This window comes from Callithrix jacchus, chromosome 12, assembly GCF_049354715.1.
Source record: "Callithrix jacchus isolate 240 chromosome 12, calJac240_pri, whole genome shotgun sequence".
Lineage (NCBI taxonomy): Eukaryota > Metazoa > Chordata > Mammalia > Primates > Cebidae > Callithrix > Callithrix jacchus.
The window spans coordinates 71,160,168-71,184,185 of NC_133513.1; the positions used below are offsets into that span (position 1 = coordinate 71,160,168).

At 39.6% G+C, this 24,018-nt stretch overlaps 1 protein-coding gene across 8 annotated transcripts in view; it reads left to right on the forward strand.

The window, feature by feature from the left end:
• Positions 1 to 24,018, forward strand: part of FAM13C (family with sequence similarity 13 member C) — a 114,735-nt gene that overhangs the window by 5,946 nt on the left and 84,771 nt on the right. For 4 of the 8 annotated variants that reach the window (XM_009009903.5, XM_078345940.1, XM_054243036.2 and 1 more), the window contains 3 exons: positions 982 to 1,038; positions 1,903 to 1,939; positions 4,443 to 4,647. In XM_009009903.5, coding sequence (XP_009008151.1) covers positions 1,008 to 1,038; positions 1,903 to 1,939; positions 4,443 to 4,647 — 273 coding nt within the window. In that variant the 5' untranslated portion in view covers positions 982 to 1,007. The remainder of the gene's footprint in view (positions 1 to 981; positions 1,039 to 1,902; positions 1,940 to 4,442; positions 4,648 to 24,018) is intronic. The other 4 variants (XM_009009904.5, XM_078345941.1, XM_002756342.7 and 1 more) reach the window with 1 other exon arrangement.

Here is a 24,018-nt window from a genome sequence, read left to right on the forward strand (position 1 = left end):
AGGCCAGAAGACTCAGGCAGTCCATTCTTTCCAGCTTCTTCTGCCTGCTTTATTCTAGCAGCACTGGCAGCTAATTAGATGGTGCCCACCTAGATTGAGGGTGTGTCGGCCTCTCCTAGTCCACTGACTCAAATGTTAATCTCCTTTGGCAACACCCTCACAGACACACCCAGGAATAATACTTTGCATCCTTCAATCCAATCAAGTTGATACTCAATATTAGCCCATCACAGGACATTAGTGAGAACATGGCACTTGGGTGAGCTTGGCTGGGAAGGTACAGAGCTGGGAAGCTTGACTTGAGCAGTGAAGGATGAGCAGGAGTTGAAGACAGAAAAAGTATTCTAGGCTTGAGTGGGGCTGGGTGGGAATGGTTGGGAACAGGAGCAAAGGCTTCATCCTACACTACAGCGAGAGGGGTCCTACTCCAGATTCCCCTAGGCAGGTGGAGCACTGGAGATTTTTCAATATAGAAGAGCCAATAATTTTTCATAAGTTTAATCCAGAAGTTTTATGAAAAGGAACCCTTTCCTTTTCACAAGATCAAGAAACTCTGAGGCCAACAGAGTAAGCTAAACGGAGGCTGGTATGGTTTGGGACTACCTCAAACAGAAAAAATGCAAAGCGGCATATAGAGGAATCTCTTTAGAGCCAGTGACAGGCTACCAGTCTTGGTGTCCAATGTCCCCTCAAGTGCTGTGAACACTTAGGTCCTTGCTAAGATCCTGTTAGTTTAGGTGACACAGGACACTGGAGGCAAAAATGAGTCACGTCTGGCTCTGAGCTTTTAAGCTCACATGATATGACAACATTGGTATCATAAACTGGTAGACATAGGAACTGGAACTTGTTTGGGAGAGAATGCTGAGGAGTGTTTCATCTTTTAGTTTTCCATGTTAATCTTGAGACAATTTTAGATTATTGTTTCTATGGCTATAGCAAACAGTTGGATCTGATGTGATTTTTCTTCTCTCACTCCAGGTGTGACGAAGATCCAGTCTCTCTACATGAAGACCAGACTGATTGTTCCAGTCTCAGGTATAAGCCACCACTGCTTGGTCCATATTTGTGAGAGACAGAAACCACCTAGTCTGGTGGCTCTCCTCTGAATTCCAGTCTCTTCTTTGAATTCCAATTATTTGTTCTCATGCCTCATCTCTTCTCCCAGATTTTTACCTCTTGACAAAATTTTTGTCTTTTCCACTTTGGATACCACCCCCTTAGCACCCAGGGCAGTACCTTACATATGGGAACACTTGATAAATGCCTATGGAACTGAATATTGATTAGCCTATCTCAATATTCTCATCACACACCCTAAAGGAAGAGGCTCTAGATTATTCACCAAACACGTTATTAAGTGTCTGAGTATGATTCTGGTCATTAAAGGCTTATGGTACTATTGGCAAAACCTTCAGTTAATCGTTTCTTCCACATTTACTTTGTTCCAGGCACTTTTATCTGTATCTTATTATTTGATATAAACTGAAAGGAATCTGATATTTCCCTTCTCATCCTATAGATGGAGAAACAGACACTCAGCAATGATAGCTCATCCAAGATAGCGTAGCACTGTGAGACAGAAATTAGGCCCGGGTCTCTCTGACTTTAAAGTCCACTTACTGGATAACAAGTATCTGTTGAAGGCCAATTTTCTGTGCCAGGAGCCAGTCATAATTTGGGTTGGAGAAAGACAAACCAATGCTGCTCCTAAGCATTCAGTTTGCTAGAGGACATGGGCAAGAATATAGATGTGGATGCTACAGTGCCTTAAGTGCTACTATACTAGAGGTAAATAGTGGATTCACTTAGAAGAACCAAACAGCCCAGAGAGCTTTCTTGGATTGATTCCTGAAGAAAATGACACAAGGCATGTTACTCTTTTTTTTTTTTTTCGGTGAGGTCCAAGGCCAAGAAAAAGACGATGCCACCAAGTACAGTGAGTATCTTACTGGAAAGCCAATAAACGGTAGAGAGAATTGTTTGAGTTGCAGGAAGAGCAGGTGGTTCAGGATGGTAGGAACCCTGGGAACCTGGTGGAGTGAGGAGGTAAAAGGAAAGATAAGAAGTGAAGCTTTAGAGATAAACAAAGAACAGATTTCCTAGAGTTTGGGTTCCTTGCTAAGGAGTTCGAAATTATCTTGGAGGTATTGGAGAAATTTAAAAGAACTCTCTTTTTTCCCCCTTTGCAAATAACCGCATGGCTATGGCCCTGCCTGAGAGTGACAATAGCTTTCATCTATTAGTTTGCAGCCTTGGGTCAGTTTTCTGTGGTAGGCATTTCACAGAGACTGCATGATCTCTGTTAAGCAGATATTATATCTATTTTATGAATGAGGATCATAGAGGTGAAGTGATGTTGCCCAGGCCACATGACTAATAAATAAGTGGGAGGATCTTTCAGACTCTGGCTCTTTTCAGGACACCAAGCTTATTCTCAGTCATGATTTATTCCAATAAGTAGTGGCATAAATTACATAAGCTGTGCTTTTCTGTTTTGGAGATCCTGAGGAACCAATAATATAAGAGAAACTATATTTCTAAAAAGGACTTTTGTAACCAGGTTTTACATTTGTGTAATGGGAGAAAGATGCTTTTTGCCGCTCTCCCCTTTCCTGGCTTTCCAAGTCAAGGAAGTAAACAAAATCACATTTAAAGTTTTGGAAGACTTGAAACTGTGATGTAAATGATATAAAAATAAAGTTCAGGTATTATTTTGGGAATGAGTATATCAAAAAAATAATTTTAGATTCAAAAAGCTATTATTTTTTTATTCTCGAGTATTCTATAATACTATTTGAATGAGAGCATTTAGGTAACTGTAAAGGCAGCTGTTCTTTCTTTTGTTTCTCATGCAGGATCATGGAGTGGATGGGTTTCCTGTGAGAAAAATGTACTTCAAATGAACTAGAGAAGTTTCCAATTTATAGTTTGATATTAATTTCCGGATCTATTAGTGACTTAGAATTCTTTTAAAATTGTAAATGACCTCACAGCAAGACTATTAACCAGTGTCATTGCCATTGATTTGTTTTTCAGTTTTTAACATTGAATAATTATTTTAATTGTTGGGTTCTCCTGTATCAGATAGCACTACTACATTTGTCCTGGATTCAAGTTTAACTATTTCACACAGTTTTATTTTTATACCTTGTCCAACTGCACCCTGGTCATGTTCCAGACCACCTATCTTGATATTTGCTTTGCTCTTTTCCCAGAGACTACCTAGAACTCATCCTCCCTGACGCCAGCTCAGTGAATTTAATCTGCTTTTTATTTGTTAAAAGTTGTTTTGAATGGTGGGCATTCCTTCTTTGCTGGTCTTGCCACTGGCTTTGTGTGTCCTTGAGCAGCCAGGAATTGTTTTCCAGGTGACTTTGCAAACGCTGTTTTATGGGTGCTTTTGGTAAGGGAGCATGAGGGAAAAACAACATCTGTGGGGAGTGGCCACTCCTCATGCATTTCATGTTCCAGTGACAGTGATTGCTGGTGGATTAAGGTTAATGATACGGATTACATAGAGAAGGCCCCTTCTAGTTATGTCTGTGTTGTTTGCTGAATACTTAGCAGAATGAAAAAATAAAATGCATCTAGATTTAAGTAGAAAAATTGCTTCAAACAAGAGTGTTATTATGTCAATATTTTTGAGAAAATTGAAACTGGAGGGGGGTAAGGACATTGTACCTAATTTGACTGTTGAGTGAAGAATGCAAGGGCCATCCCAGCCCTGAATATATGAAGATAACACCACCCTCTTCCATCTTCTTCAGAACCAGAACCTGGACACTGAGATATTTGACTTTGCATTCAGGACATTGTTCAGAGGGACTGGGTGGGTAAATTTTGGCCCATGCCTTATATTTACCCAGGCAACACGTAGACTATCAAAAGAGATCCTGTTAAATTTTTAAGTACCTCTGAAAGTTGTAGGGGATGATTATAAACTGACATTGCCAATGAAGAGGAAGCATGGTGCCCTGAACCAAGAACACAGGTATGAGTCTGGAGACCCACCTGAGGCCTCTGGGTCTGTGTGGATTAGTTCTTCCATTAGGAATGTGATTTAATCTCTTAGTCTTCATCTGTAAAGTAGGGATGATGATATCTCACCTGAATATATCACATTATTATTGTGAGAGGGAAATGTGATATATGTAAAAGCTTCTTAAAGTGAAAATTTAAAAATAAATAATAATGATTTGTACATAGTTACAACTACACAAAGTTTGTATCCATTAACAAAGATCAGAAGGGAAGGGGAAGTGATATAGAGTGAAATTCACATTTCTTGTTAGTACAAAATTGTCTGAGTGTATGCTAAAAATTTTGCTAGGTATCTATCCTATAAATACAGCAGCAAAGAATATCTCCAGCCTCCTTTCCTGCAGCAGTTTATTCATCTTTTTTAAAGTGCTTTCTAAATTGGGTCTTTCCTGTTTTAGAGATGAAAACAATAAAGAAAACTACCCCGACGCAGGGGCTCTGGTAGAGGAGCACGCACAGCCCTCTTGGGAGCTGCAGCAGCAGCATGTAGAGCAGACTGTGCTGGTGGACGGCATATTGCGACCCAGCATGGGCAACTTCAAGTCCCGGAAGCCCAAGTCCATCTTCAAAGCAGAGAGCGGGAAGAGCCACGGAGAAAGTCAGGTAGCAGCTCTCACTCTCTCTCTTTCCTTAGGCCTTTGCCAAAATGGGTGATTCTCAGGTAAGGGCAGATGTTTCTGGCAGACAATTTGAGTGTACTGTTTTGCAAGAGGGGATTGGCATGATTTGTCATTGTGTGCTCTGCTGGCCTGAGACAGGTAGAAGCTCTTGCAGGTTAAAAGTTGGGTGCTCTGAGCTGGCTAATAATTTGGTGCCCTTTAAAAATGTTTTTAAATATTGGACTTTGATTATTTATTTATTTATTTGAAGACAGAGTCTTGTTCTGTCCCCCAGACTGGAGTGCAGTGGTGTGATCTGAGCTCACTGCACCCTCTGCCTCCTGGGTTTGAGCAATTTTCCTGCCTCAGCCTCCCAAGTAGCTACGATTACAGGCACCCACCACCATGCCCAACTAATTTTTTTTGTGTGTGTGTAGTTTTAATAGAGACAGGGTTTCCCCATGTTGGCCAGGCCAGTCTGGAACTTCTGACCTCAGGTGATCCACCAGCCTCAGCCTCCCAAAGTGTTGGGAACAGGCATGAGCCACAGTGCCCAGCTATTGGACTTTGATTTAAAGGAGCAGCTGCATTCTTTTGAGGGGGGGAATATGAAGGAGGATCTCTCTGTTTTCATTCAGCCAGGTTGTTTTCATGCCTCAGAGGTAGGGACTCTGCTCAGCAAAACGAAAATACTCAGTTTCATCCAGAGTTATTATTTTAGGCTGAAATTTAGCAGGTTGGAATAAAGATACAAGTATATGTGTGTGTGTAGTATCTGGTTTTCTGAGGTCAATAAATACTTACATGAATAAATGCAACATCCTTCTAATACATTTTGATAATAAATGGGTATTTTATTAATTTTAAAAAATTTTATGTAAGAACGTAGCAAAGACTGATTTTTTATTCGAAAATTCCCTCATATAATTTATGAAATTTATGATGCTTTTTTTTTCTCTCAGACAAGGTCTCACTGTGTCACCCAGGCTGGAGTGCAGTGGCACAATCTCAGGTCACTGCAACCTCCACCACCAGGTTCCAGTGATCCTCCCACTTCAGCTTCCACTATTAGCTGGGACGACAGGCGCAAGCTGCCATGCCCAGCTAATTTTTGTATTTTCTTGGTAGAGATGGGGCTCAGCATATTGATCGGGCAAGTCCTGACCTCGTGATCCACCTGCCTCAGCCTCCCAAAGTGCTGGGGTTGCAAGAGTGAGCCATCACGCCTGGCCTTTATGATGCTTTTAAAATAGATTGAGTTAATATAATCTACTTTACCCTTAAAAGGGGGTTAATATTGGCCGGGCGCGGTGGCTCACGCCTGTAATCCCAGCACTTTGGGAGGCCGAGGCGGGTGGATCACGAGGTCAAGAGATCGGGACCATCCTGGTCAACATGGTGAAACCCCGTCTCTACTAAAAATACAAAAAATTAGCTGGGCATGGTGGCGCATGCCTGTAATCCCAGCTACTCAGGAGGCTGAGGCAGGAGAATTGCCTGAACCCAGGAGGTGGAGGTTGCGATGAGCCGAGATTGCGCCATTGCACCCCAGCCTCGGTAACAAGAGCGAAACTCCGTCTCAAAAAAAAAAAAAAAAAAAGAGGTTAATATTTCCAACATTGAGATTTTACTTGTAATGCACCTAACATAGTTTTGGGGCCATGTTCCATAAGCGTTCACTTTGCTTTTTTGTTAACATTAAATGTTAACTTTAAAATTATGTGGGAGGCTGTAAGTGTAATAGGTTAATTTTGTAGTAACTTTTAAGCCCAGTCCTATTTAGCAAATGTGTATCAGGAGATCTTCCTGTTATAACAACTTTGGCTGGGCAGGTTTTTTAACCTTGCATTTGTTATTTGCCTTGTGATTTTTATCTTCCTTCTTCCTTGGCATTGCAACCTCTTATTTAGTCAGTTAATTTCATAGTGAGATGAAAATACCCTCTGCATTAATGAAGCTGTGTTGCAATTATCTTAAACCGAGTGTAACTGCTGTTGCAGAGATGTGAATGTGAAATACCATTTGAGTTATGATTAGCTTGAGATTGTGACTGAAGGCACTCCAGCACCTAACTAATTAGGAGAGTCATGCTGGGGAGGGCACAGGTTCCCCAAGGGCTGCCCCCAGAGTGTGAATAATCCCAGGGATGTTCTGACCTTGAATCTCCTACCACCGGTCATAGTAAGCTTCAGGGTGACCAGCCATCTCTCCTCAGAGCGCCTTCTTTCTTGTCATCCTGTAGTCTGGCCTCACAGAAATTGCACAGTTGTCACTTGTAATAAGGTGCTAATGGGGCATGTAATTCCCAACCTGTTGCTCGTACAAAGGTAGATTTCAGGGGAGAAACATGCTTGTATAGTTTTCACTCATAATACAGCATTGGAGTCCTGGACTACAGGTAAAATTCCCACTGGAATTTAAGTGGCCTGTTCTATCTGATACAATGAATGCCTTCCATTCCAAGCAAGACATTTGTTGAATAATGGAATTTTCCAATTATATCTGGGTTAAAAGAAGACAGATTATTATTGAATGTATATAAATTATCCTAGTGCCATAAGAATGTAAGGACACTTGGTATGAGTTTCTGAACTCTGGGGATCAGTGAGACTCAGATACCATTTTTAAATGTTTTATTTCAGTTTATATTAGCAGCATCTACTAAATTGTTGTGAGTTGCAGATAATTGAATCACAGAGAGGACTTGTTATATATTCAAAAATAGAACAATAAAACAATGATATACTAAATAAATAACTAAAATAAAATTTTCTTTATTAGTCCATTCAAGGTCTCTCTCTGCCACTCAGACTGGAGTGCAGTGGTATGATCATGGCTTACTGCAACCTCCACTTCCCAGGCTCAAGGGATCCTCTTGCCTCAACCTCCCAAGTAATGGGGACTACAGACACCTGCCATAATGCCTGGCTAATTTTTTTTATTTTTAGTAGAGGCAGGGTTTTACCATGTTGACCAGGCTGGTCTCAAGTGATCTGCCCTCCTCAGCCTCCCAAAGTGCTGGGATTACAGGCGTGAGCCACTACACCCAGCCTCAGTCAGTCTTGTATAATTAATTCTTGTTCCTCTTGATCTCGGGTAAGTGGTATCATGACACTGTCTGCTTCTCCACTAAAGTTCTGCAAATCCTGACTCAGCCCACTGGTGTCATCATATGCCTCTATCCAAGAGTCTGTCATTTGAAATGTCAATTGTTTAAAGTGTCTGGTCCTTTACTATGAGGCTGTTGAGATTTATCTTTACCAAAGACACAAACTGTAGCCTAATGCTGAATAAAATCTCAGGCAAGCATTGATGGAAATGAAACCATCTATAGATGACAGAAATAGAAAGGCGTGGTTAGTTTACTACTGATACTTTTAAAATGCAAAAGGTCTGATGAGAGTTTATAATAAGCATAGCATATAATGTGACATGCAAACGAAGACAGTAAAATTATTCCACCAAAATTAGAATGTCTTGAGGATAATGAGTAAGCTGATTTTCAAAGAAGTCAGGGAATGTTATTTCTGATTTTATAAAAATGAATAAATATAGTTTTTTACAGAGAAAAAAACTCTCAAGAAATAATACTCTTAAAAGATTCATGAAGTCTGGAGTAGGTCATTAAACTCAACAGACAAGTCTCATGTGCATCCCTGAGTGAAAATCAGTGACCTAGATATTGCTATATTCAAATGAAAGAAATAAGGCTGTGGATAAGTCAACATTCTAAATAATAACTGCACTTATCACTGATTGATATCATTCTCTAATATCAAGCAAAGCTCCACCAGGACTTGGATCAATATGGGAGAATTTGATAAAACTATTTCATAAGAGTTTTCATCACAGGAAAAATGTCATATTAATTCAGTTTACCATGTAATATGGTTGGGAGAGTGGTTCTGTTTGTAAAGCTGCATTTATTTGGGGGAATTGAGCTAATGTTGCAGCTACAAATCCTACCTGATGCTTGTTGCCATCATCAAGATACTGAGTTCTAATGGTTGTGCTATAGGATCATCATTCCCCAAAATCACTATGAAGGCCTATGGGCACAACCTTCATAAATTTAAAACCAACCCTCTTTGAAACTGAAGAAGAGCACCATCATAGATTGTGTGCTATTGCCATTTCTGGGTTCTTTTTTTCTCAAAGTTTGGAGGTAGGACCTTAGAGTGGCTCTTCAGGCTGATCCTAACCAGGTTAAAAACAAAGGTGTGAAACAGATAAACGGAGCCAGATGGTAACTGTTGAACATTTGGCTTAATGTTCCACTTTTCTTACCTTTATTCTGATCCCCAAAGTCAGAATCAGAAGTTCTACTTGGATCAGATTCAAATTTTAGTTTGAGCAACTTTTCTTTAATATTGGCACTGACCACTTATATGAGAATGAACCATGGGTAGGGTGGCAGAATCTGAGATTTTTGTGTGCATTCATGAATGACTGATTCCAGTTTTGCACCCACTTTGAATGAAAAAATGAAAATGGGAGAGATTTAGTTATATTTGCTGAAATAACAGAAGACCAGGAACTGGAAGGCAATGCAAGAATGCCCTCGAATAAGTTAAGGTATTTAGAATAAGGAGAATATTTGTTTGAATTGGAGTCAGTTTTCCTTTCTGCTTGTTTATCTCTTTCTTCCGTAGACAATAGGCTTTGCAAAAGAATGCCTTGGATAAGGACCATTTAATGATCTGTCTCCTGGAAGGACAAGTTTTAGGGATGCTATCGCCAGAGTTCCTTGAGATGATGAACTTGAAGTTAGAATGAGATGTTGAGTTGGTTGTTGCTAAGCATAAACTCCTGATCAAAGTGGAATCCAGTGACAGTTTACTCTTATATAATATCTAATTAGATAGCAAACACCCTTTTCAGAAAGGAGAACCAATTTAACGTATGGATTATATGTTATAATATTTCATGAAAAATTAACAATGATCCTGTATTGATCACCATGTAAGTAATAAAATTAATCCTTGACAACTCAATTTGGGAGAATTAGACTTAACTAACAGAACCAACTTCCTGTAATGGACCTCATAACTGTCCGGAGGGCACTTATTTTTAGCAATGGTAGATGCAGTCTTGTCATCCCCACTCCCTGCCATCTGGCATCATGCTATGCACTGTCCTGCTGCCCTCTCCTCTGGTGGCTATTTTAGCAGAAGACAAAAAATAGGAGGCTATATAGAGCTTTTCTGTAGTGAGCTATACACTGTGATCATACTGCTAATCCACCTCCTCAGGGAGACCAGCTGTTTAGTCTGGTGTATATCAGCATCAGGTTTCTTCCACTTGTCCCTATAGATGTGTTAAGAGACTGAAGAGAGATCTAGGTCTGATTGTGAAATTTTCATTTTTATCTTTCTAGAGACAAAAAGCTCCCTAGACACTTTCAGGCAAAATAACCTAACTATGAAGTGTTTACTATATTTCTGGTATCAGAAGGCATAGTTCTTATTCTTACTGTATTAGACTCTAAATTAAGATAAAGACAATAGTTAATTCTTGGCCATTTCTCTTCTACCCCCCAAAAGAACTAAGATTATGTTTTCAATTATGGACATACTTTATGTGCGTCCATAAATTTTTTTCTTGATGTATTACTGATCCACTGAGCAACTTCAAACTGTGAGAACAAGAAAACCAGAACAGCTGATTGATTCTGAGAGCACTGAAAAGCTAAAACAAACCTCGAATAGAAATTCCACTCGCTTTTCAGTGAGAGGAAGACTGTTAGGTTCTGAATATGCCTTTGAGGGCTTGCTTCTTGCAGTGTGTCTAGAGCTTGAATTCACTGAGATCCTAACAATTGGTCTTAGTTAGACAATTGTTTTGACACATTAGTTTGTGTTGTATTATTTCTCATGCATGATTGAGCAGCTCCAGTTTATATTTTTTACATCAGTTTCTGTTTAGGTATGGATTTACTGGAAGATCTGTTACTGGTCAGGAAGAAAAGTGGTCCTCTGGGTTTGTGTTCCAAGTTTTCCTTCACTGTCCCAAGATGAAATGGTGAAGTTTCAGGGTGACAGGGCTCGGAGAAATGCAGGGTCCTGAAAGTGAGATCCACTGAGTGAAATGTTTGGATTTACTGGTTTCTTGTGGTCTATCAGATTCTGATCCTCCTCTTTGAATTAAGCCTGTTGTTAAAGCTTAATGATTAAGCTGACAAAAAATGGTATTTTTAGGAAGGAACCTGAGATGTCTGTAAAATCACTTTATTACTTTTTTTTGAAAATATACAAATATATTCAGCTTAAATACTCACATGAAGAAATCTTAAATGAAGTGATGTACTTAGTCTGCCTACACAATACATCTCAGAAATGTAAAAACCTAGCACTCAGACAGAGTTTGCATTCAAAACAATGTAATTTATTTGAGACTTTTATATAAATCAATGGAGAATTTGGTAATTTGGTATTGTAGCACTCAAGGCCACATTATGTAACTGATATTTCATCTGTGATGGAAGTTATGGAAGAATCCTCCTTAAAATAATAAACATGAAGGTATTGATGGTGTTGGTTGAGTGTAGCAATTGAGGATGGTAAGGACTGATTCCTACTTACATGCTGCTTGGAATATTAAACAGAGGTGCAGATGGCTGCCATACAGGATGACTGTTAAAATTGTCCATTTGCCATTTCCTATGCAACTTTTTCATACTTAAATAAATTCTGATTTAAAGAATTTATGGTTTTTCCGATATAGTTCCAAAGAGAGTTTCTACTATTATGTAGCCATATAAATTCAGTCCAATCAAGATCTACTGATACATGGAGAGAAGAGGAGCATTCATGAGGCACCTTTGTCCCTATTGGTATCTGTTGACCCTCCGCTGGGTTCCAAGACCTGCTGCCTCTACTGTGGAGACGTTTCCTTTCATAAACCCAAGAGATACATAGTTGAGTAATAATTTACTGATGTGGTAAAACACATGGTCCATAGTTGAACCCATGAATTTGGACATGGGTTCAAATTCCTTCTGCTACTTTCTTTTTGTGTGACTTTAAGTATCACTTACCAGCTCTTTGTGTCATTTTTCCTATCTTTAAATTGGAGATCACAAATTATATCTATCTTAAGAGGTTGTTGAGGATTAAAGTTAATGATAATGTTTATATCATGAAAATGATATAAACTTAAACATTCAAGTTTTAGGGGATTAGAAGTAGTTTTTAAAGTGTTTTATAGACACATTTGGCTTGCATAAACACAAAAACCTCCTTAATTTCGTGTTTCATGAATTGGCCTGGGCTGAACTCTGCTGCAATAACAAATAACCTAAATCCTTAGTGATTTAAACCAACAGAAGTGCATTTCTCACACATGGTACATAGCCATCACTGGTCATCAGTAGGTGTCTGTTCACCTCAGTCAACTAAAGACTCAACCTAATGAAACAGTTGCGGTCTTGAATGTTGCTGGTTTCCAAGTGAGAGAGCAAGATATCTTGAGGGTCCTGCACCAACTATTACAAGATCCAACCTGAAGTAACACATAGCATTTCCATTCTCTACTAATTGGCCAGAGCTAGTCATGTGCTTCACCATAACCACAACCCCATAACTCAATGAACCAGGAAGTACAATTCTACAATATATCCTAAGAGAGAGAATGAAATACTGGACAATAGCACTAATGATTTCCACATCCCCTACTCAAGATAGCGCATAACCCAAAGCAAGACGAAGTTAATTGGTCTTTTTTCTTTTCTAGCCCTTTACACCACTGAAGTAGTAATGTTATTAATGTCAAGGACTAAAAGAAGAAAAAGAATATTAATTAGGTTAATTAAGTATCACCAAAGGATATATGGGCTATTATATTATTGTTTTGAACAGGAACTAAACTTTTGTACAAGTGTCCCTTCAGTGAAACACCTGCTTCATTATTATAGGGAACAAAGCAGTAGGTCTAGCGCTGATTTCTTTCTTACTGCCAAATGAAACTTCAAGCTCATTACTTTTGCTGTTTTATTTAGGAATAATGGTGGTCTTGCTCTCGTTAGAAAATTGGAGTGACTTTGGGTTATGCCAGCTGAACCTGTGGTGCCATGATTTAGAGACATTTTAAAATTTGATTCAAAAATACTTTCTAAAGAGAGGGGATTTAACAATCTGGATATTGTCAGATATGGGAGCTGGGTTTCTGCGTACACATACATATGCAAATGCACATCCTCATGTTCTTTGTGATATTTATCCAAGAGCAGGGTGTTCTTTAGTCAAAGAAAACAGCTTATCAAGGACTTAGCCTGTTTTGGAGCTTAGAAGTAAAGCTGTTTGGAAAGTCTGGACAGCAGAAACAAAATGAACTGACATTTTGGGTAATTAACAATTGCTTATCTTAACTTTATTAAACATGGTTAAATAGCACTCAGGAACTGAGACATAACATATTAATCTCAAGCCTGCAATTTGGGGCCCCATAGTTTTCCAGAAATGTAGTTGCCACATAAAATATGGGATGCCCAGTTAAATTTGAATTTCGAATAAACAATGAAGAATGTTTTTAGAGTAAGTATGTCCCAAATATTGCATGGGATATACTTACATAAATTACTTACTAAATGTAAATTCATTATCTAAAATTCAAATTTAACTGGGCATCCTGTGTTTTTATCTACTAACTCTGGGTGACCCTATCAAGAATGAATGGCATGAACATTTAATCGAATGCACCTTCTCCTCCCAAGGTAGAAATAACCAGCTGTACCCACGTGATCTGAGAGCTGCCAGGATTTTTTTTTCTTTTTTTTTTTTTTTGTTTTAGTTCGAACCTTAAAGGGTAGTTAAAGACAGCATAGGAAAGGAAGTTAGCAGACTGTCTAGGAGGTTTTTTGCACTATTTATTTTATCTTGAGTGTTCAAACAGCATGAAACATCCTGGAAAAAGCTGCTCACTCTCTTGGGATAATAAAGCCTTGAAAATTGGATAGATGTTCTCAAAAAGTTTGAAAATCTGCCCTCAAATTCTGTACACCACCTTCCCATAGGATACTGCCATGAGCAAAGGCTGTCATCAAGTCAATAGGAAGGCCGACTTTTATAAGCCAGCTTCTGTGTTAAATGATCAACAGTGACATTGCTCCTGGCACAGACAGACAGAACAATGGAGCCATGTTTTGAGCATTAATCCTGTTGGAGATAAGCAGCCAGCCAGAACATTGTGGCTTTGAAAACTGCTGCTCTATACTGAGGCTAGTGTCACAGGTAAGGATAAGTTAACTATTTTAAGCATCATTTTATTATGATGCCTCCAGGCACGGGTAACTGATGTGCTTAAATTATGAAGGAACTTTGCCTTCCCACCCAACAAAGGTCATCATGTTTTGTTATGAATCTTTTTTTATTTTAGCTGAACCCTCTCTACCTTTATTGCTTAATAAGTTGTAGCCACAATTAAGGGATTTCTTACAGGAACAAAGATGTTCAGCACTGCCTCTTTTGTTCTTTAACATGCTGAGCTACAATATTATGATTGTGTGGCTTGGTAATGTTGCTGCGTGCCAGGGAAATTTCCAATAAGGAAGGTCATTCTGGAGTTAGATTTTTAGGCTTTTCAGCTGTAGCTAACTTGAAATAACCAAAGGGAGACTGAAGGTTTAAAGGTAAGTCAATTTGCCATCATGGTAGGGGTAGCAGTTGGCTTTTAGTGTGTTTAAATCCAGAAAACACTGACCTTACTAAAGGCATGACCTACCAGATTTAAAATTCACCAGGAGAAAATCAGTGAATGTTGTGCTCGTGGATCCACAGGAGGGCATTTCACCCTCCCACCTCTTCCCTCTGTCAGGTTTTTCCTCCCCATTGCTTACTGTCTTCTCAGCTGTATTGAAACGGACATTTGATTTAGGAACCAGAGCGCATGGTCCTCTGAAGACCCAGTTATTGCTCCCTCTGAAAGACAAAAGGATGGAACAGAAGCCTGAATTAGTTTAACTCTAAACATCAGATTGATGCAAAAGTAATCGTGGTTTTTGCCATATAGTGGTTTTTGCCATTATATGGCAAAAACCACGATTACTTTTGCACCAATCTAATATAAAATAGAACAATACTAATGGTTTAAGGCTTTTTCCTTTCACATTTTGTTTATTTTTTTTCACTGGTTACCTATAAAGACTTTGACAGCTGTGACCTTTTCTACTTGATGTGAAGCATCAAGATGGAAATAGAGAAAACAAGTGCAAAACCCTATTATATAGCTCTGAGTGCTCCACTCCCACCTCATGCTAAAAAACAGTCAGGACTCAGCAGTTGGTCCTTGATGTCTGGAGACACAAGGGTCTGGATGTTAGGGCCGTCCTTGAGCCAAGTTCCGGGCAGGAATCTGGTGAGCTGCACTCTAGCCCATGCAGCCTTGCAGTCTCCAGGGTTTGGGGGTGAGTGAGGAGCCCAGGCAGTTTACCAAGAGGTAATCAACTCTATGCTGAGATGGGGATGGGCTCAAGGTAGGCGTCAGGATGAGGGGGAAGCAGGGAGCTGGCACTAAAGGAGACAGGATGCTAATCTCTGGATAATGGAGATAATATTCTAACTTAACATAATAAAAGTCTTTGCAGACTATTTTTTTAAAGTCTTTTAAATCAGAAAATGCAGTAACTGCAAAAATTCTTGAGTTTTATTTTTCTGTCATTGAAATATTTATAATTGTGTTAAAATTTCAGAATTGACACACCTACAGTTTATTATAGAATCTGATTGCAAGGCCATACCTCTGAACACATTTTTTTGTTGACTAAGATACTTTTGAAGTTGGTTTATTTTGGCTTCCTCTTTCTTAGTTGTGAACTAATTGCTAACTGTGAGTTGTCTCAGAGCCTTTTAGAGATGTGTTCTTTAGAGGGAAATGTTTCCATTGCAAACAAGACTAAAAAGTATGTCTTCAACACACACACACACACACATAAAATAATCCTCTGCCCCCTTATTTCGGAATGGATGATTTTAAAAAGTTACCTTTTTTAGCTATGTTGGGGCCTCTGTTATGTTTTGAAAATAGCCTGCCCTACGCACACTGAGCTGGACTTTCCTTTCACTTCTCAAACTAACAATTGCACTAGCAGTCCCTTTTTGAGCAAAACCATCAGTCAGTTTTGCTCGATTTGCCAAATTAGGCTCGGGAACATGGTGTTTCATCAGTAATGCTGGGTTTAGTGTGCCTAAAGGGGTCTTTGTTTTCTGTTTTGTAGTCTTTTAAGTTGTGGGAAGTAAAGATATGAGTGATAGTGGAACTGCCACCTAATTTGTCATCCTTGTACCATAGGATGTGGAAAGGATGGGGTGATGGAAGCTAGACCGAAAGGAAGTTTGTAGCAGCTGGATTGTGAAGGCTTCGGATTCTATCCTAATGAGTTTTCTTATTCTGATACTTTGCAAACGTTTTTCTGTTTCTAATTTCTAACACCTGAGGAGACTGGATTTTTGCCATAAGAAGGAGTTTCTTTGAAATCTCCCTATAGGGGATATTTTCCCTCTTGTACATTGAGGGGAATGACCTGAATAGTGTCTCCCTCAAATTCATGTCTACTTAGAACCTCAGAATGTAACCTTATTTGGAAATAGGGCCTTTGCAGATATAATTCATGTAAGAATTCAGATGAGAGCATCTTGAATATTTAGGGTAAGCCCTAAAGCCAACCCCTGGTGTCCTTATAGAAAGAGGAGCAGACACAGAGAGACATGTAGGGAATAAGGCCACGTGAGGGTGGGGGCGGAGGCTGAAGTGGTGCTGCCACAAGCCAAGGAGTAGCAGGAGCCACCTGGAGCTGGAAAGGCAAGGAAGGATTTTTTTCCTAGAGCCTTTGAAGAGAGATTGGCCCTTCTAAAAACCTTGATCTTGGAGTTTTGGCCTCCACAACTGTGAGAGAATAAAGTTCTGCTGTTTTAAAGCCAACAAATTATAGTAATTCATCGCCAAATGAAGGGGCTTTCTGAAGTTAGAGTGGGCTGGCTCTTTGCTGCTCCAGGGTAACTGACAGGAATGATGGGGTTCTGTTCCAGGAGGATGTGGGGCACTAAGTAGACTGACAGAGTGGAGATATATGGGCATAGGGCACTATGACTGGGATCTGGTGACTACACAATGGTATGGAGTGGGGACTTCTACCTTGAAGAAGCTGAGGCAGGTTGATGACTAGCCATTTAGGTTTAGTAGTTGTATCGAAGATGGAGAATTAGCTACAACGTGGCTGGTAACCAGGTGGAACATATGATCTTATGGCCTGGCTTTCTCAAAATCATAAATGTAGTTGACAGTTTGTGCAGGATGTTAGTTTTATTATCAACTTTGTCACAGGTAGATGGCAAGATGCAGATCTTATTGCCTGTCAGTCCAGGTTTTGAACTGATAGAATGATTCAGGGCCCTCTTTCTTCACTCCTTTAACAGCTGACATTGGAGGGTGCCTCTGCTTGAGAGGCCAGGGGCCACTGTAGTTGTGGATGTGAAAAGAGATGAGCCCTGGTGTTTGTGCTTGGGACAGGCATGTTACCTATCCTGCGGTAACAGTGATAGGAACAGGAGGCAGAGTCCTTAGCATGCACTGTTAAGAGCACTGCCTTTGCTGTCATTCTATTTGTCTTTGAATCCCAGTGAGGCATCTAAGGTTAACAATCTGAAATATGGGGGATAGTACGACCCAACTACAAGGTTTGTTTGAAGGATTAAATGAGACAATCCTTTTAAATTATTTACTGTAATATATAGTACATAGTAAAAGCTCAATAAATGTTAGAATGTTAGCTATCAGTGTGGTTATTGTATTCTAATACATTGTGACAATAGTGAGAATAAAAATGAAAAGTTTGGTCCAGGCACGGTGGCTCATGCCTATGATCCCAGCACCTTGGGAGGTGGGTGGATCACCTGAGGTCAGGAACTTGAGATCAGCCTGGCCCCCCTGGTGAAACCCCATCTCTACTAAAAATACAAAAATTAGCCAGGTGTGGTGGCAGGTGTCTGTAATCCCAGCCACTAAAGAAGCCGAGGCAGGAGAATGGCTTGGACCAGGGAGGCAGAGGTTGCAGTGAGCCGAGATCATGCCATTGCACTCCGGCTTGGGTGACAAGAGTGAAACTCCAACTCACACACACACGCACACACACAAAAGAAAAAAGAAAATGAAAAAGCTCCTGTCCTCTCTGGAAAAGACCTATTGTTCTGTGGCCACAGTGACCAGTAACCATTGGAACTGTGTTTTGTACCTGTTTAGCTGAGTCAATAACAATTTGCTTTGGCAATCATTTGTGCTTCTGTAAGCTAGCCAGTCAGCTTGCTTCTGAAAGCTAGCCAACAACACATACAGTTGTAAAGCCAGACAATTGGCAACAGCTAAACTGTAGTGCACATTCAGGTTAGTCAGCCAGTCAGCAAAATTCTCACTCCAGTGTTACTTCTGCGCTAAAGGTCAACTAATGCCTAAACATTCCAGCTTCTGGCAGTCTGCCAGTGCCTGAACGCTGAGGCTCTCCAAGCCCTGAGGAAGATCAGCTCTTTGCTTTGCTCAAGGAGAATGCCTCTGAAAGTGCAGTTTTCCTTGCTTTAGCAAGCAATGAATTCAGTTTTTTGTTCAGATATTGGGTAGGGACCTCTTCCTTCAAATGATAGATTATGAATAAAATGCTAAAAGATCACAAAAATAAGGGCTATATGGAAAAGTTCACATAAGAGGTGATTTTTGGCCCAAGTTGTAAAATAGGAGTTATTTAAGTAGAGGAAATTCCAGGAGGAGGGAAGTTTTCTAAGCTGAGGGAACACACTGTGAGTGAAGACATGAGTGACAGTGGAATTCGAGAGCTGCCACCTAATTAGTCATCTGTGGACTGTAGGATGTGGAAAGGATGGGGTGATGGAAGCTAGACAGGAAGTTTGTAGGGGCTGGATTGTAAGAGCCTTGGATTCCATCCTAATGAGTTTTCTTACTCTGGTGCTTTGCAAACATTTTCTAAATTCTAACAGCTGAGGAGAATGAACTTTTACCATAGGTGGGAGTTTCTTTGAAATCTCCCTATAGGAGATACTTGTCATTCTATTTTGGCTGCCAAGCATCTGAACTCTGTTCTTGTGCTTGGAGAATTTCCCATTGGAGGGAGAAAAGAAGAATGTTTTATTCACTATAAAAAGTGAATAGGCCACTATTTGCTTTTTCAGCCTCCCTTTCAGCTAGGACATGGGCACAACTAGGGTGATACCAGTCAGAAGTACGCTCCCTAATCTTGGTTTGAGCTGAGAAGCCAAGAAGTCAGCTCTAGGAGTGGGAGTGAATGCAGCAAGAAATGAGATCTGAGCTGTGAGCGGTGGTCATAGTGGTGGTGCCTATTGTTGAGTGCGTGGTGTGAATATTGCATGCTGCAGAACTGACCTCTTTTCATCAATCCTAAGATTCACGTATTTCTAACACTTTAATATCACTGAAGTCAGTATGCTCCTTATAATAAATGTTAGATAGAAGCTGGTAAGCAGCATTATTTACTTTTTTCTTAAAAAATAAAAAACAGTGATCTTAAGGTCAGTGTCTCTCTAAATCATCACTTAAATTTGTTATCCCAGGATACTATGCCATGTTAATGAGTTATGCTAATAACTCATTCAAAAATATCACATAATGTCTGTGTGAGATTATGGAGAATGAAAGCGATGTGAGAGTGGCCTTCATGGAGCTTTCATTGCATTGTGTATCTGGTGGGCTTGCAACCCCCTGCAGAACATTCCTGCCATTCCTATCCCCAGTGGACTTGACCCCACGTTAAGAAGCACAATGCAGGCCATAGAAAGCGGATACTCTTGGCTGGCGTGGTGGCTAACGAGTGTAATCCTAGCACTTGGGAGCACAGTCCGAATGTATTGTCTGCTCTGATTGCATAGAAGGAAGCATGCTTCCTAAAGGGATCACCTCTCAGGGAATATATTCTACTTGTGGCTGAAGAGTCTGATAAAAGATTTAGAGATAAACAGCCCTAATGACTGTTAGTTGGGATATTAGACATATAGGCTATTTGAGCAGCCTTTGATAAAACGAAAGTTGGCCGCTGTAGAGTTGGTCCTGCTTTATGCTAACATTGTAGCTGGAGACCTTTTAATATTTTGCACCTTTGTGGAACCTCATTTCCCAAATCTAGCACCTTGGGTATTACTGAGGGTATACTGGAGCATTACTGTTTACCTAACATGAAAGTTTTGACGTCTTTAAATTACCATTAAAATGCAAGTGAATGCTAGGCATTCATAAGATACCACTATTTTCAAAATGTCTATTCTCTTAAGATATAATAATTTTGTTGTCTGGATTTGATTTATTATTTTTGCTAATTGGTTTTTAGTTTGAGATAGCACTGTACATAATATTCCATTTCCTCCTTATTTTTATCCCAGTTTTTAAAAGTTTCTTAAATTGTTTTCTATGAAAGTGAAATCCACGTCACATTTCTTGTTTCTGAGATAATATAATTTTCCTTCCTCATTCCCTTGCCATCTCTTGTCTTTCTCAAATGAAAAAAACAAAATACAGAACCATGCATTCATTGTAAGATGGGAGAGCTCTGATGCTTCCACGATGTCTTTATAAGGGGAATGTTAGAATGACATGATCCTCCTTTGTTAACTGTTGCACATTTTGTGAGAACAGTTGGACTTGCCCTAAAATCCTCAATGACTGGTTCAGCAGAAGGGAAGGCAGAGATGTCTCCTGTTGATACAAGAATATAAGGAGAGCCTAGTATTGAAAGCTGTGACAGTAATGCAGCAGCTTTAGTAGCTGGAGTAATCTTTGTGATGGTAATTTTGGATTTTTCTCATGACTGCTTTGGAAATAGAATAATTTGATTCTTACTAAGCTAAATAAAACAAACAAGGGAGCTTGCGAAATGAAACATTGAGGGATATTTGAAACCAAAAAATAACAGATATAGTTTAATAATTTCAGAAAATAACATGGTAGAGATTCCATATCAACAGGCTGTTTGCCTTTCCAGCCAAAAAAAAAAAAAAAAAAAAAAGGGAATAAAAGGGGGGCTTTTCCCAGAAGGTAATGCTCTATTTTAAGTAAGAGGTATTATTTATTTATTTATTTTTATTTTTATTTTTTTGAGGTGGAATCTTGCTCTGTCACCCAGGCTGGAGTGCAGTGGCATGATCTTGGCTCACTGAAACCTCCTTCTTCCAGGTTCAAGCGATTCCTCTGCCTCAGACTCCTGAGTAGCTGGGGCTACAGGCATGTGCCCCCACATCCAGCTAATATTTTGTATTTTTAATAGAGGCAGGTTGGCCAGGCTGGTCTCAAACTTTTGACCTCAGGTGATCCACCTGCCTCAGCCTCCCAAAAGGCAAATAAGAGGTACTTAAGGGATCTTAAGCCTCAGCTCAGAGGGAGATAATTTAAATTATATATATGTACTTAATTTATATTAAAATCACAGAAATTAAAGGCTGGCATGGTAATATGTGCCTATAGTCCCAGCTATTTTGGAGGCCAAGGTGGGAGGATCACTTGAGCCTAGAAGTTGGAGAGTCCAGCCTGAGCAACATAGCAAGACCTTGTCTCTTACCCAAAAAAATCAATAAATAAAAAGGAAAAAACAACAAAAAAAACCTCCCCCAAATTAGCATTTCCTATATTTAAAATCCTAGTAACCTTTTGAACTCAAAATAATTCATTGGCTTCTGACCTGAGAGGCCATATGTCTGAGGAGTGAGGACAGACTTGACAAAGGGGCCTTCTTATTATACCTCTGTTCTATGCATAGGACTAAGTTCTAGTAGAAAGGCTTAAGCTTGTGTTACCATATTTATAGGTGCTGAATCACTGCTCCAGGTGTTCCATTTAACCATGATTATTGATTCCTTCCTTTTGAAAATTGCATGCCTTTATTAAAGTCTAACACAAGTAGAACATAAGGAACAGTGGCACCTATTTTTAAAGAACATTATCACATCTTAAGACAGAAGTCATACTGTTGAGTGTATTTTACTAATATTTAATGTTTCTTATATTTTCTTACCCTGTTTTCCTAATGGAGTTAAAATTCTTTAGCATTTCATTGCAATATGAAACAAATGGGTCAGGCAGTGAGCGTCCTTCTTGAAGATTTCATGATAACCCGCTTTGCATTTTATTTCTATTTCTCCTTCTTGGTCTTCTCTGCAGTATCATTTCCATCTGTCTGTCCCTTAAATGTTTTAAAATTAAATATTCTTATTTTAAATTATAAAAGCAAAACACGCTCATTAAACAATTCAAGCAATTAACTTATAAATTAACATACCACACATAAAAAACCATAAGTACCGAGTAATAATACACACACACACACACACACAAGTATACAAACATTGATATACTCCTCCACCTCTCTCTGTGGGTTCTTACTATATATACATTATTTAGCAGCTTGAGTTCTGATTTAACAATATACTATCGGTGCTATAAATATTGACATTCCTCAGGGTTTTCTCCCAAGTTTCATCTTCCCTCTCTGCCTACTCTGAATGGTGTTATCTGACTTGTGGTTTTGGTCACCCTCCTGATCATCCTCAAATATATATTGCCAGCCCTGGTCTGTCTCTAAGAATCCAGCCCCTCTATTTATCATTGCCTACTTAGATGCTGCATTGGTCCCTCATAAGCAACTCTCCTTGAACACTGTTTCTCTTCCTGTGTCCGTCTTAGGGAGCAGCAATAGCATTTGCCCCATTTTCCCACTTAGAGATTTAGTATCACCATCGGTCCTTCTTTTTCATTCAACCACATTCTGTCAATCAGCAGACCTATTTTTTCCATCTCTTTAATATTTTTTTTAGCTAATTTCTTATTCTTCATACTACTTACCACCTCTGTCATCCACGTGACAGTCATCTCTTGCTTGGGATGCTCTGATTTTCTAACTATCCTTCCTTCTTTGACTCCTCCTCTTCACCTTCTAATCTTCACAAGCTGATCCACAAAAGATGATCTTCCTCCAGTGCAAATCTAAACATGCCTTACTTCTAATATTCAGTGGCTTGCCATTGCCAGTGGAATAAAGCCCAAACTCTTTAGACTGGTAGGTCTTCATACGTACAGGTTTCCCATGATCTGGCTTCTGCCTGTGCCTCACCTGCCTAATGGTGTTCACCATACTTACCTTTGACTCTTACTCTAAACATAGTCACCCATCCGGAGTTCCTTGAACATTCCATACTCTCACTTACACATGTTTGCCTTGATACGTTCTGTCTCCTCATCATGCTGTTTATTCTAGTTGATGTTCATTTATACTGTAGGCCACTTCAGTGATACTTCTCCCAAGAGCTAGGCTTGGTGCCATTCCTATATGTTCTTAAAGCATCTCACACTTTGTCTTTATCCTGTTGTAGCATTGATCATACTATACTGCAATTGCCTGTTTATAGTTTGTATCCTGCCACCTCTTCTGTTCCCCACTACCATTGCTACTACTAAGTTGACTGTGAGCTCCCTGAGGGCAGGAACTAGGAAGAGCACAGAATATAGCCCCTGATAGGGACTAAATATTTGAGTGATGAATGAATGTCGTCAGAAAACCTAGAATCCCATAAAGCTGCAAAGTTGACCAGTTTCTGAATCCTCGGAGTTACAGTGGCCAAGTCTAGGACATCTCATTAGCTGTGAGGGATCAGGCTGGTTCTAAGGTCAGGGTAAGTGTATTTCAGGGCTTGGCTATCGTAGTTACCACTACTGGTGCTATGAGGGAGTGAAGCAATGTGATTATACTGAGAAACTATTTGCCTTTTGCTTTTCTTCAGGCTTTATGCTGTTTGGAGCCTTCTGTAGTCTCAGCAAGGTGATGTAATTGGAGAGTTGGAGACCTGTTCAAGGCCTAACTCCTTGGTGGGGTAGGAGTAGAAATGCAAGGATTCCTAGAGAGGTAGCTAGAGTTTGGGTAGTTGATTGTCAGAATACTCAAGCCAGCTATCTTGTGTCTCACAGCTGGTAAATCCTGCTTCTCTGTCCCCAGTCCAAGCCCATTAGAGAGAAGACTAGGTTTTTATAAATCTCCCTCGCTTCAGAGTCCCTGTGTCCTTTAATCCACATGCTAGAGGGAAGAAAAAACAAATACTATTGAAAAACACACATACCTCACAATTCTTTTCTTCTCTTTTGTGTACTCCATTGATTTTACACTTGAATACCACCCACCCCAGCTGTTACAGTTTAACTATGACTGTATTCACCCTGACTGTCAGGGGATACTTCTCAGTTCTGTAGAAAATATGGGTGGTTAGAACATATAATGGAAAGAACTCTGGATTTGAGTTTAGGATATTGGGGTTAGGAACTGGTGCTCTAGCTCAGTCATGTGATCTGGTTTGGTCCATTTTATACAATTTTGAATTAAGTATTG